Below are 14,996 nucleotides of genomic sequence, written 5' to 3'. Positions count from 1 at the left end.
CCGATGCTCCACGCTGGCAACAAACAGAAATGCTTGAAATTCCTTCTTTTATCTTTCCCCTAAATTACTACTGAATATTCTTTTTTTCTTCTTCCATCGGTCATTCATTAAGATGAGCGTCTTGTTAGATGGGTCATATGTGTACACTTCAGGACTGTGACTGTAAGGGCTCAGTCACACGGGCGTTTTTACATGCGTTTTTCTGCTCATCATAACATTCACACTAGATAGAACCAATGCTTTTTAATGGCAGCGGTCACATGTGCAAATTTGACATGCGGAGAAAAGCCCGCGGCAAAAGTTATAGGACAGCGGTTCGCAGGACGCATGTAACTGCGGCAAACCGGTGTTCTATGCTTTCACATCCAAGGGTTTCACTTTGCACTCAATGGGGTCGGCGGCAGCAGCACCGACCCCATTGAGATCATATACTGTGGCAGAGGAGCGCGATGTTCTCCCATTGAATTCAATGGAGCCAGAAATACAGCCGGCTCCATTGAAAGCAATAGGCTGCCGGCAAGCGCTGCAGTGATTTTTGGGGAAGGGCTTCAAATATAAGCCCTTCCCTGAAAATCAATCCACAAATGTCTATACTCGCCTCTCTGCAGCTGTCGGGGCTCAGCCGTGTCCAGCCGGCTCTTCTCCTGCATTGCTCTAAGTAGTATTCAGCAGGCGGGGATTTAAAATCCCTGCCTGCTGAATGGGCTGCCTCTGATTGGCTGAGCACTGGACCAATCAGAGGCAGCTCTCAGCTGTTGAATGACAGCTGAGAGCTGCCTCTGATTGGTCCCTGCGCTCAGCCAATCAGAAGCAGCCCATTCAGCAGATTTTAAATCCGCGCCTGCTGAAGACTACTTAGAGCAGTGCAGGAGAAGAGCCGGCTGGACGTGGCTGAGCCTTGGCAGCTGCAGAGAGGTGAGTATAGATTTTTTTTTAAACACATTTTTGGATTGATTTTCAGGGAAGGGCTTATATTTGAAGCCCTTCCCCGAAAATCCTTGCAGCGCTTGCCGGCAGCTGTATTGCCGGCTCCATTGAATTAAATGGGAGAACATCGAACGCCTCTGCCACAGCTGTCACAGCAGCTGTCACAGCCGCAGCAGGGGATAGCAGGCAGCCCTCTTTTTGAGCATCAAAACGCCCATGTGACCCAGGCCTTTTGAGGAGATAAACACTGCTAGCAGCGTTTTTTCCGCCCTGACGCCCGCTTAGATCACGCAAATTTTTGAACGCATTAGTTATGCGTTCAAAAATTTGTGCATCAAAACCCCCTTGTGACTGCGCCCTTCCTTACAAGGGGCACCTCTGGATCAAGATTGGGGTTAATAGGCTGAACTGGATGGACATATGTCTTTTCTTAGCCTTCCATATTACGTTACTAAGGCTGGATTCACACAGGCGTATATCGGACGGGTTTTCACACCCAAGCCGATATATGTTGCCCTTCTGATGCATTGGTTTGCAGTGCATCAGTGCACATGGGAGTATTTCCACAGTGACAGCTGCCAGAGAAGGGAGGTGGGAGGGAGTTTAGCAGTCTGATTGCTAAACTCCCTCCCCCTTCTCTCCTCCTCTCCAGCTGTTTGCAATGGGAGGGGTGGAGCTAAGCTCCACTCCGGCCCACCCCCTCCCATTGTTGGCTGTCGACAAGGGTCGGGAGCTTAGCAGACTAGCTCCACCCCCACCCCACCCCTCCCTTTGCAAAGAGCTAGCAAGGGCGAGGGAAGGGGGAGAGCAGCTTAGCAGAGCTAAACTGTATCCTACTGCCCGATGGCATTGCTGGCTTGATGTATATGCGCCCGGCCCCTGCCGTTTGAACGGGCGCACAAATATTAGATTTGTGCGCCCGTTCGTGCGTTTTTACGGTGCCGGTGGCCACACGTAGAAATACCTATGCGTGTATATAAGCCCTTAGTTACATGGCTGTCAGACTATGAAAGTGTAGCGGTCGGCGTGCTACAACAAAATATCCAGATTGGCTGTGGGCCATCAGAATTTTAACATTCCCAGGAGCTGCTGGATGGCAGACTGGTAGAGTTTCCTAGTCTGCGCCCCTCTAAGAGTATATTAGGGGATAATTCATCATATATTTATGTAAAAAGGGAGGAGTTTTAAATAGTCTTTAAAGAAGCTTTCAAATATTAGGAAAAACAAGTTTTCTTTGATTTCCACAAGAAGCATCACTCTGGTTCATGGACTGTGTCTGCTGTTGAATGTGGTGAAACTTACAAAGTACCTGTCCTGGGATAAACTTAATTGAGCTGGGTGTAAGGCTCTGCAGCCGCGGCCCCACTGACTCTCCCTCTTTTTTTTCTACTCGCCTCCATTCGCCTGGACAGACTCTTCTTAGGTCCGGCTCCCGGCACTGTCAATGTGTCAAGTCGACAGTCCCCAGCGCTCACTGTTGCTAGGTTATGTCAGACTGCCAATCAAGTCCAACACCACCCACTGGCAGTGAGCGCTGGGGAGCGCCCACTTGACACACTAACAGTGCTGGGAGCCGGACCTAAGAAGAGCCCATCCACATGAACGGAGGTGAGTATGAAAAGGGAAAAGGGGGACAGAGTCAGCGGGGCCAACTTAAATTTGAATATATAGTGGCAAGGTGGGACACAGGATGGCCTGCAGAGGGTGTAAAATCAGACATAATGTGTACTAATCAGCAGGGACAGTTACGTGGGTATGTCTGGAAAAGTTAAAACCTTCAGACACATTGAGATCCCTGGTGAAAACCAGAGAGAGAGGAGCTGCTGAGGCAGCAACAGGAGCTGCAACGCCTGAGGTCCGGCGTGGACCAGACTGTGTCCATCCTGAGTCTGACAGGGGAGGACGCCCCTACACGCCCTTGCTGGGTAAAGTGACAGGGACACTGCAGGTTGTGAACCCTAAAGTTATATATTTACAGTGCAGATGTGGTGTGTTGATACTGTGATAAGCATGCTGTGTGCAATAAAGAAGGCTGGAGGGCAGATACTTGAAGGTATCCAGTTGTCCAGTGTTTATCTGAAAGTGATGCCAACCATCTTACCAGGGAAGATGGCGAACCCCAAAAAGTGAGAAACCTCCAGGTTACCACTATACACACACACATATATATATATATATATATATATATATATATACATATATATATATATTCAATAGTATCCCTCCACACATAGCGAATTATTATATATAGCACAGTACATTTAATTGGAACACTTGTATAATATAATAGAGATTTCACACTGGAATACGTGGATTTCAACCTTAAGGCAAGACATTAGAAGACAGTTGTATGGTGCGCACAGCGCCTCCTTAATTATACACTTCGCAATGTCTTTTCACACAAGTGTGGGAGAGGCAGCAGTTCCAGGCGGTGTAATCAGAGGATCTGTGGCAGCTTGCGCAGAGTACAGACACATTTGAGCCGGTGTATGTGTTGCTGTCCTCCTCCTGTGTAACCAGAGGTGACGGGACGGGCTGTGCGCCAGCAGTAATGATACTCTGTGAGAACTCTCGCACTCCCCCGGGAGCGCATCAATACATGTTATTTAGATGGAGGATTGCATTGTATAACAAGTCAACAACAAGAGAAATCATTAAGCAACACAAGTCGAATTAAACAGCTGCATTTACTTCTATGCAATAACGGACTTAATTTCCAAGTAAGTAATAATGAAATGGTGGAAAAAAATACAAGATCGGTGTCACATGAGAGAATAAGACTAGAGATGAGCGAGCGTACTCTTTTCAGGCGTTTTTGCACTCGAGCACCGCTTTTTCCAAGTAACTGACTACTCGGACGAAAAGATTCTGGGGGGTGGGGGGCGGCATGGTGGAGCGGGGGTAGCAGTGGGGAACAGGGGGGAGCTCTCTCTCTCCCCCCCTCTGCAACCCCCCGCGCCTCCCGAATCTTTTCGTTGATTTGAGCGTGGCAAAAAAGATCAAGTGATGACTTGCTGGTGCATGCACAGTGGCATATGGTGCTGGATCCTGGGGGACAAACATCTCCCTGCTGTTGTAGAGCTGATTGGTTGGTTGAGCTGTCTGTCGTTTCAGCCAGCCTATCAGTCGCCTGTTTTTGTGATTTAGTTTGCCTCCTCTTTGCGGTACTATATTTCTATACTGGTCCTTTCAGTGGTTGCTTTTGTTTTGATTTGTGCTTCTTTCAGTACCTTCCTCTGTGGACTTCGTACTATGACTGTCTATGTCTCTGCATCTGGTTCTGACTTTTCTTGCTTCTGAACTCAGACTTTGGCCTGTTTTATGCACTTTGTCTTGTGCTGTCCTCTTGGGATGTGTTAGGAATCAATTCAGGTTCCAGACGTGGGGTTGCCCTTTTCAGGGCAGGTGCTCCACTCTACTGGCAAGTTCTTATGTCTAGTCACTCCTTATCTGTCACACGTGTACATTCTGTTATGCCATTCACACTCACAAACTGGGAAAACTCTGACGGAACTCGGAAACAGGGGACATAACTAAGAAACAGACATACATTAAAACTAACAAAGGCCCAAAACACTTACCTGCATACCTGCACACATAGCAAGATGAAATATCTATAGAATCTGCAAAGTATAAGTTGATATTTTGCCCAAGATACTTAAGCCCACAAGCCCACTTCAAGGACCCTTAATGTCTCGCGAGTCCCTACTCTAACAGGGAAACTTTCACATCAAACCTGCCTGCATGCGGGGTGATTGTCCTGACAGGAACATCCCCACACTGGAACCTAGAGACCTACCTAGATGAAAAACTAAACACAGCAGGATTAAACACAGCTCACATCAACATGCCAGGGATTTGCATACAACACAGAACACCATGCACACCACACGTCTGGCCCATTCACAGACAAGTAGGAACATGACACTGTTCACACTGAACAAACAGAGAAAAGCCCAGCAGCCTCTAGCAGAGGAGCTGGTATGTATGAGCAGCAGACCTGGGGAATTGGCTGTCTGAAGAAATCCACACCCAGCCAGCTCAATGAACTCCCACTTGTGGGGCTGCGCTGCTGGAAACCCATGTAGAACAACAGATCCCAGCAGCACACCCTAACACAAGTCCAGTCAGGGCAAATCAGGGAAAGATCTGAGGCCTCACTTCCATTTCTACCACTGTCAGTTGTCTTGAGTCAATCATCTAGCAGCCCAGAAACCCCCTGTATTCTTCACATCACTCAGCCTGTTTCTATCCCCTTTTTCTGAATCTGTTGGTCGGTTTTCTCGACTGGACTGGACAGATGTGATAGTTATTCAAAAAGACAAATGGAGAGTTGGTGGCATAAGGTTTTGTTCTGTATCCCCATGTGTCTGCTCTGACTGGCACTTTTCTAAATGAACTTGGAGAAAAAAGACTTGTTTCTTACAGAAACAGTGCCACACCTGTCCATGGGTTGTTTTTGGTATTGCAGCTCAACTTCATTCACATAAATGAGGCTGACAAACAATACCATACAAAATCCGTGGACAGGTGTGGCGCTGTTTTTGGTAAAGAGCAGTAGTGTTTTTCTAATGCTAAACAACCCCTTTAACCCCTTAATGACATGTCCTATTTTGGGCTTAAGGACGCAACGATTTTTGGCGGATTTTCATCTCCATTTTTCAAAAGCCATAACTTTTTTATTTTTCCGTCGACGCGGCCACATAAGGGCTTGTTTTTTGCGTGGCGAGCTGTAGTTTTTATCAGCACCACTTTTGAGTACATAGACTATATCGTAAAACTTTTATTATTTTTTTTATGATAACAAGGAGAGAAAACGCATCAATTGTGCCATAGATTTTTTAAAATGTTTTTACAGCGTTAATTATGCAGCGTAAATGACAATACATTTTTTCTGTGGGTCAGTACGATTACAACGATACCAAAATTATTCTTTTTTTTTTTAGGTTTTTACACTTTTTTGCAATAAAAAACCTTTTTTTTGGAAATCTTTTTTTTTCCGCTATCGCTGCATTCAAAGTCCTGTAACTTTTTTAATTTGCTATGTACGGAGCTCTATAAGGGCTTATTTTTTGCGAAAGAGCTGTAGTTTTTATTGGTACCATTTTGGGGAATATACAGCTTTTTTGATCACTTTTATTGCATTTTTTGGGAGGCAAAATGCTAAAAATTAGCATTTTGCCTCTGTTTTTTAGCGTTTTTTTGACACTTTTTGCCATACCAAATAAAAAGCATGTTCAACTTTTTGTACATGTCGTTATGGACGCGTCAATACCAAATATTGCCATTTAAATTTTTTTTACCTTTTTTTATGCTAATATTAGAAAAAGCACAAAAAAGGGTTTTTTTACAATTTTTTTTTACATTTTTCTTTTTTTGCATTTTTCTTTTCTTTTTTTTTTTTTACACAATTTGAGTCCCTCTGAGGAACTTGCAGCTACTGCCCTGCCATGCCTTATCGCTTATACAGCGATCATAGGCATTAGCACTACAGGACGCCAGCGTCGGGCATCCTTTCACCATGGCGACAGGCCAGGCTCACGCGATAACATCGCGAGAGCCGGCTGGAGACATAGAGGGAGTGCGCTCCCTCTGTGAACTCTTTCCCTGCCGCGATCTACTTAGATCGCGGCAGGGAAGGGGTTAACAGTGGGGGGGGGCGCATCTCCGATGCCCCCCGCTGTTGCAGCGGGAGGCCGGCTCCCGCTGTGGGTTAGCGTGAGATCAGTCATAATCTTGCACTATCCCGATGACGTAAGGGTACGTCATTTTGTGGGAAGTACCAGGCTCCCATGACGTACCCTTACGTCATGGAGCGGGAAGGGGTTAAGGGCTCCTGCACACTGGAAAGAGCGATATCGGGATGTGATTGATGCCCTGATATCGCTCTTGCAATCCTTCTGGAAGCCCTGGATGCGAGGCGTTTTCATAAGGAAACAGCCTCCCATCCCAGCAGGGCTGAAGGAATCTCCTGCCGTGACTGTGACAGTGGAGCCCTAACAATGGCACCTCACTCTGCTATGTAGTTATGTATGCAGACTGTGTGCATTGTAAGGACTATATGGAAAACGGATAGGGTTAAGCCTGAGAACTGACTACACATGGAAGATCAATCCTGTTTCTTGAAGACTCCCCCTTACGACAAGGAAAATAAATGTCTTAAGTGATTTAGTGGTACATTAAGCCCCAACAATGTATAGGTGATATTTATCAAGTAGTCGGGTAGCTGAGCAGGAGCATTGAAGGTAAATTGCTGAGCAATAATTTGATGTATGGCAGCGAGCGAGTAGAGCAACTCATCAAGCAACACTAATTATATCGCTGGAGATGCTGCTAATACTTTTGTCCTTGGAGTGTCTGGTAATTGCCAGAGATGTGGTCTAGTTTACAGGCTTTTTATACCCCATCAATTGCTTGCAGTACAGGGGCGTTGCGGTAATCATCGCGCTCGAGTAACGCTCTGAACTAGAAGAAAGCTGGACTTTTAACATTCAATCTCCAAGCCATCCCTAAAGATGCAATATGCTCTATATGTTCTATTCTGATGCGTCTTGCACATGAGAATAGCACAGATTAAACTAATATTTATCTTAATTGCCCATTGAAAACAATGGGAGCTGACTAGCATTTTTTGTGTGCAGGCAAAAATGCATAAATACAGTAAAACATGCACAGGCTTGTGCAAAAAAGCAATGCCCATCACTGACAGCGCCAGCTCCCCCTGCTGTCTCGCTTCTCCACTACACTCACGCTGACTCCAAAGACCATCACACCTGCCGGCTGGAGAGGTTTGGCTCTCTGTCAGCGTGCCGCTGCATGGTGACAGGATGTGGGTCCTCTTCACCTCCTCTCACTCACTGAACTATGTAGTGCTGTCCGTCTGCCAACACAGTGACCTGTGTCTCCAGCGGTGCTGCATCTGCTACCTGGGGCTCATTAGAACCCATCCAGCTCCTCAGCTTCCCCGGCTGCCACTGCTTCGCAAATCTGGCTTACTTAAGGACCGTTAAAGGCCCATTTACACGGAGCGATGATCGCTCAAAAATCACTAAAAAGCGAGCGTTTGAGCGATAATCATTGCGTCTAAACGCGCGACCACCGTGCACTTTTCGTGCACTGCTAGCTGATCGTTAAATTCAGTCCAACCTAAAAATCATTGTTCAGCCTTATCAGCAGTTCTCAATGGGGAGTGCTGATAGCATTGCTTCCTGCTGGACAACAAAGGAACTGAATGCACATAAGAGCCCTCAGGCTATGAACTGCATTCCGCTAAGGCTTTATTTGCACACTTAATTGCTCTTAAGTAGCTGAGTAGCTACTTAAAAGTTTATGCAAAATGATCGCTCAAAGCTGTCACTCAAACTGTCGTTTGAGCAATGTTTGAGCGATCGTCGCTCCGTGTAAATGGGCCTTTACACGCACAGATTGAAAGATCAGCGATCGTTTTGCATAAAGTAGTAATAGGCACTAATTGCTATTAGTACTTTATCAGCTTCATTTACGTGCAAATGAGCTTCTGGGAGCTGTTGCAGAACTAAGCAGGAGGTCTGAGTTCTGTAATTGGCTCCATTGTTCAGCCCTGGGGTGTAAGAGAAAACAATGTAATCTCTAGCTCCCCGAATTCAGCATCATGGATAGCAGACACAGCATGTGGTCCAGCTTATCAGCTGTTCTGCTGAATGACGTTTTTCAAGCAGAACTGAAAACCCTTGTTCAGCAGAAAACTGAATGATCGGCACATTTACACACAACGATTATCGCTCAAAAGATGGCTTTTGAGCACATTTTGAGTCATAATAGCTGTGACTAAATGGGCCTTTAGTCAGAAAAAGAGACGGAGGAGACTTACTGACCGCCGTGGGCCCACAATGGACTCGAAGATACGGGCACTGTGCATTACTAGTTTTATATTTCTTGTTGCATTTTTATATATAACTTTTTTTTCAATAAAAGGCCTTTTCATGACTCCCTCTTCATACTTTGCTGGAATAGTACATTCTGTATAATGCCTATGTAGTCTATAGAACGTCTGGGGACAGTATCTGGCATATTTATATAAAACACATATTTTATGCTTAGCCGAAAAACCCCACTCATTCTATAGATCGCCTAGCCATCCTATACAATGCCTGCTTTTCACACATCGCCGGTAACAGATACATTATGATGTTTTTGACTGATCCGTCTTATTTCTCTCCATTGATTTATAATCAGTCGGTCAGGCATCGGGTTTATACAATCCTGCAGTATGCTACACTGCTCTGACCTTCAGAAAGTAAATGAAACCCCATGGAACGCAAGTGCAAACAGAGAGCTTCATGTCCAAGTATGGAAGCTCTCTTATTCCCCAACAGCATAAGTAATTTACATACGTAAAAGATTAAAAGAAGTAATGTTAAAATAACAATGTCTAATTATCTCCAAGGAGCACTTAACCTTAATTGCAGCTCAGAAGAAGAGCTATTACTATCAGCCACACATATATAAGTGTTTCTGAAGTTCTACTTGGCTCTACTGGAATGTTGCAGACACTTTTTTGATGCACAACACTCTTGGTGGTTACTGTACTAAGGTACACAAGCATGATGGTTCAGTCTGTAGCAGAGGTACAATGGCTTAGTAGTTTCTCTCACAGGGTCTCGTGGTAAAAGCACGAGTCTGAGTGTATAAAAGAGGCATACTATGTGGGCTTTCAGCTTCGGAGAGTGATATTTATGGTGAAAAAGTGAGGGCAGTTTTTTGCCCAGCTGCGGCTCTCAGGCTCCACCAAATTTTGGATGACCAAGACTGTATAATTGTGAGAGCACGCGGGGTTCCTGATCTACGCTGCATAGAAACGATACTCATTGAAGACCCACGCCAGCAAAGATGTTTCACTTATGCCCCATGTGGCGTAGAGTGCTAAGGCAACAGAAATGCAGTCCTAAGCTCTTGCTCACGGCCTGCAGGTTGCAAGTTCAAAAACAGCAAACAGTATGTACCAACTTACCCGCTAGGATGCATGGGATGAAGTCAAAGGCAGAAATAGTAGAAGAGGATTCTAGCATCCAATAAAATATATCAGATTTATTAAAGTAAGATTAAATTCCCATAAGGAAAAAGACAAATAGAGGAAAGCGGGTCGACGCGTTTCAAGCTGCCGTGCAGATCTAAGTTGTAGCCAACAAACAGCACACGCATACACCATAACCAATGGAGTTTATATTACACCATAACCAATGGAAAGGCACAAAGAAAACACATGAACAAACAAAGTTTGAAATAAAATCATTTAGCAACAAAAACGTACTATTAGGCCGGTCTGACGTGAGCCCTATGCTATTACCTATTATGCACGCAGTTTTTGCATGTGTAATATGTAGTACCGATCTCCCATAGACTTTCAATTGTGCCACTCACACGATACATATGAAATATGCGTGCAAGAAAAATTTTTTTTTAAATCGCAGTGTGCTCTATCTTGGAGCGTATTACACATGCCTACATGCCAAGATATTATATGGGGATTGCTGGCATGCAGCAAGTACACACGTCATTGCATACTTGCTGCAAGCTTGCGTGTGAGAGATGCGTGTGGCACTCCGGCGGAACATGATGTAAGATGAGGACAGACCTTCTATTCAGACCAAATGCAGCACAGCTTTTAACACTAATATCCAGTAACTTTCTTTGCTAAGTGATTTGCTATAATAGCCACCTCCCCTGATGGGTAGTTTACACATTCTATAGCTATAACCTGCATAGATGTATAGTACCTGCATGACTGCAGGTGACTATACACCTGCAGCCCACTTACTGCACCCCACTTTAAAAAAGACAGACAAACTGGAGTAAGTTCAGAGAAGAGTTACCAAGATGGTGGGCGGTCTGTAAATCATGTCCTATGAGGAACGGTTAAAGGATCTGGGAATGTTTAGCTTGCAGAAAAGAAGGCTGAGAGGAGACTTAATAGCTGTCCACAAATATCTGAATGGCTGTCACAGTGCAGAGGGATCAGCCCTATTCTCATCTGCACAAGGAAAGACTAGAAGCAATGGGATGAAACTGAAAGGGAGGAGACACAGATTAGATATTAGACAGTGAGGGTGATCAATGAGTGGAACAGGTTACCGTGGGAGGTAGTGAGTTCTCCTTCAATGGAAGTGTTCAAACAAAGGCTGCAGAAATATCTGTCTGGGATGATTTAGTGGTCCTGCACTGAGCAGGGGGTTGGACCCGATGACACTGGAGGTCCTTCCAACTCTACCATTCTATGATTCTATGAATACTGTAAAAATGTGAAGAGACCGCAGAGACATTTTTTTCTGCCCTATTTGGTATATCTGAAATGTGACTTTCAGATTACACGAAGCACAACCTACATATTGAACTTTCCATGAAATGCAACCAATTAAATAAATCACCTACGTGGTGTGGCAATTAATGTATTGCTTAATATTATAACATTTGCCAGTAACACAAGAAGAAAGTTCTTACGATCCTGCTACAGCAGAACAACATGCACGTCTTGAATGACCGCACCAGTAAAAACCAGGGCAAGACATAATAAGATAGTATCTAAGGCTGAAAAAGGACACATGTCCATCTACTTCACCCTATTAACCCCCAATGTTAATCCAGAGGAAGGCAAAAAAACCACCCAGTGAGGTAGAAGCCAGTTTTTCTCATTTAAGGGGAAAAAATTCCTTCCCGACTCCAACTGGCAATCAGAATAATCAGATCACCGACCCTTCTGAAGTAATCAGTGATATAACATGTAATATTGTATTGCTCAAGAAAGGCGTCCAGGCTCCACTCGTACTCTTTTATCGAATTCGCAATCACTGCATAGTAGTAGGTTTTACCTGATTGGAAAACAAACTTTGGGACAACATCTGACCAAGGGTGGGAGCTTTTTTAGCTACATATTTATTAACACCCTGATTAGAGATGAGCGAGTAGTGCCTTAGCCGAGTATCTCCCCGCTCGTCTCTAAAGATTCGGGGGCCGCCGCGAGTGACCAGGTGAGTTGCGGCGGGGAGCAGGGGGAAGCGGGGGGGGAGAGAGATCTCCTCTCCGTTCCTCCCCGCTCTCCCCCGCTGCTCCCCGCCTCCCGACGGCCCTCGAATCTTTAGAGACGAGCGGGGAGATACTCGGCTAAGGCACTACTCGCTCGAGTAAAGTGCCTTAGCGAGTATACTCGCTCATCACTAACCCTGATGTATCGCAGCAAAAATGGGATCCATATGCAGAATAGGAATATATATATATATTCCTATACCTACATATTCACAGCTGTTTGACTTTTTCTTGATGGGATTTTAGTCTTACTTCAATAAAGCCGATATTTTATTGGTTGCTGGATTCCTGATCTTCTGTTTTCCAATGGCGTATCACCTGGAACAACCACAACTAAAAATGTGGCAATTCACAGCAAAACTACTTACTGCTGATTACTGATTACTGCTCAGTGTATGGGTACACTAGATAAACTTATAATTTGCATATTGCCTTCAGCAGGTAAATGCTAGTAATGATGGTCCCTATTTAAATGTCAATGCTCTGATATACTCCTTTCTCTAATATCCGAGCACGTGGTTCATCAAGAGGCAGCGGGATTGTTGAGCTGGTATTGGCTGGACTTTGTTGTTCTAAAGATGGCTGATGGCTCTTGCAAGAACCTTCTGTGTTGCTATGAATCTTAAGGGAGGTTATTCCCTCCCACAATATGCGCTGCCTAGGCATTATTCGTATGGTAGCAAAATCTGCTTGTGTAAAGATGCCCTGATGCTTCTGTCTTCTAAACCAAGAACCCAAATCTAGAATGACCCTGACCAGTCACACTATTGTACATGCATTTAGTGTGCACTCCAAAACGCTTGTTTTTGTCTAAAGTGTGGTCCCTTGTAGTAGTGTTCAGGTCCACAACTTACAAAGTCCAAGTCAGAGTTTATCTTGGGACAACAGCACACAGTTCAATTTGACAGTCAAAGTGGCCAAAAGTAGGCTGATGGTTGGTAAAGGTAAAGTCCCCTGGTGCTCCAGGTCATAACTGACTCCTTGGGTGATGTCACATCATGACATTTTCTTGGCAGACTGGTTTGCCATTGCCTTCCCCAGTCATCTTTAACCCTCTGCCAAGCTATGTACTCATTTTACTGACCTCAGTAGGATGGAAGGCTGAGTCAACCTAGAGCAGGATTGAACCTGCAACCTTCAGGTCATGAGCGAGAGCTTAGGATAGCATTTCTGCCACATGAGGTTGTTGATGGTTGAACAACCATTAAACATAATGATCGCCTGTGATGAATGGTTCTTTCACTAATGCCGTCATACACATTTTATTCTGTATTGGCTGTTACAGTTGTCCACCGCCTATACATTATCTGTCATTATTCATCTAAAATGATATATTTTTCTCTCTCTAATATTTTTCTTCTTTCTGTTGTTTTTCATCTTTACTTTCCATTCTCTCCCTGTCTCCATCCTCCCCTCTCCTCTCCCCGCTCTCCTTCTTTCTACAGACAGCAACTTTGTCCTTGGCAATGCTCAGCTGCCGCTCTCCTACCCTGTGGTGTATTGCTCAGATGGGTTTTGTGAGTTGACTGGCTTTGCCCGTGCTGAGGTTATGCAGAGGTCCTGCGCTTGTACCTTTCTATATGGTGCCGATACTGGGGAACAGGTCAAGCAGTCTGTCCAAAAGGCCCTGAATGACAAACAGGAGCTTAAGGCTGAGTTGCTGCTTTACAGGAAAAATGGTGAGTTAACAAACTGTGTAAATGATTACTGCTGTAAACCTGAATATTATCAGTAATTACTCTTGTTGTATAGTGTATCAGCCATGTATACGTTTGCAAGTTTGTGTATAGACTGTTGTAACAAGATACATTTTGTGGTTATTAGATATGCAATACATTTCGCTGATCTCTGGAATTGCAGGACTATGATACGGAGACAAGGTTACACAAAAAGTAGGGCTTAGTCACACGGGCGCATCTGCGCCCGTGTTACTGCAGGAAGAAGACGGCCGCACTTCAGGACAGACGTCTCTCTGCAGCGCCGGGAGAAGGAACATGTGACCGGCGTCATGTGTTCTTTCTTCAGCGTTGCGGGGAGTCGTCCGGCTTGAAGTACGGCCGTCTTCTTCCTGCAGTAAGGGCTCAGTCACATGGGCGCATCGGCGCCCGTGTACGAGTGCCGATGCGCCCGTGTGACTAAGCCCTTAACCCCTTAGTGACCGGTAGAGATGAGCGAGCACCAAAATGCTCGGGTGCTCGTTACTCGGGACGAAATTTTCGCGATGCTCGAGGGTTCGTTTCGAGTAACGAACCCCATTGAAGTCAATGGGCGACCCGAGCATTTTTGTATATCGCCGATGCTCGCTAAGGTTTCCATCTGTGAAAATCGGGGCAATTCAAGAAAGTGATGGGAACGACACAGCAACGGATAGGGCAGGCGAGGGGCTACATGTTGAGCTGCATCTCAAGTTCCCAGGTCCCACTATTAAGCCACAATAGCGGCAAGAGTGCCCCCCCCCCCTCCCAACAACTTTTACTTCTGAAAAGCCCTCATTAGCAATGCATACCTTAGCTAAGCACCACACTACCTCCAACAAAGCACAATCACTGCCTGCATGACACTCCGCTGCCACTTCTCCTGGGTTACATGCTGCCCAACCCCCCCCCCCTGCACGACCCAGTGTCCACAGCGCACACCAAATTGTCCCTGCGCAGCTTTCAGCTGCACTCATGCCACGCCACACTCATGTCTATTTATAAGTGCGTCTGCCATGAGGAGGAACCGCAGGCACACACTGCAGAGGGTTGGCACGGCTAAGCAGCGACCCTCTTTAAAAGGGGCGGGGCGATAGCCCACAATGCTGTACAGAAGCAATGAGAAATATAATCCTGTGCCACCGCCATCAGGAGCTGCACACGTGGGCATAGCAATGGGGAACCTATGTGCCACAGACTATTCATTCTGTCAAGGTGTCTGCATGCCCCAGTCAGACTGCGTTTTTTTATAAATAGTCACAGGCAGGTACAACTCCGCAATGGGAATTCCGTGTGCACCCACAGCATGGGTGGCTC

General features: G+C 45.5%; 1 protein-coding gene across 1 annotated transcript in view; it reads left to right on the top strand.

Annotated features, from left to right (window-relative positions):
* The window catches only part of KCNH3 (potassium voltage-gated channel subfamily H member 3), a 71,746-nt gene that overhangs the window by 3,599 nt on the left and 53,151 nt on the right, over positions 1–14,996 (top strand). The window contains exon 3 of the mRNA XM_066585548.1: positions 13,431–13,664. Within this exon, the coding sequence (XP_066441645.1) occupies positions 13,431–13,664 (234 nt within the window). The remainder of the gene's footprint in view (positions 1–13,430; positions 13,665–14,996) is intronic.

This window comes from Eleutherodactylus coqui, chromosome 1, assembly GCF_035609145.1.
Source record: "Eleutherodactylus coqui strain aEleCoq1 chromosome 1, aEleCoq1.hap1, whole genome shotgun sequence".
Lineage (NCBI taxonomy): Eukaryota > Metazoa > Chordata > Amphibia > Anura > Eleutherodactylidae > Eleutherodactylus > Eleutherodactylus coqui.
Note: the sequence above shows the minus strand (reverse complement) of the source record. Positions and strands in the feature narration are given on the sequence as shown.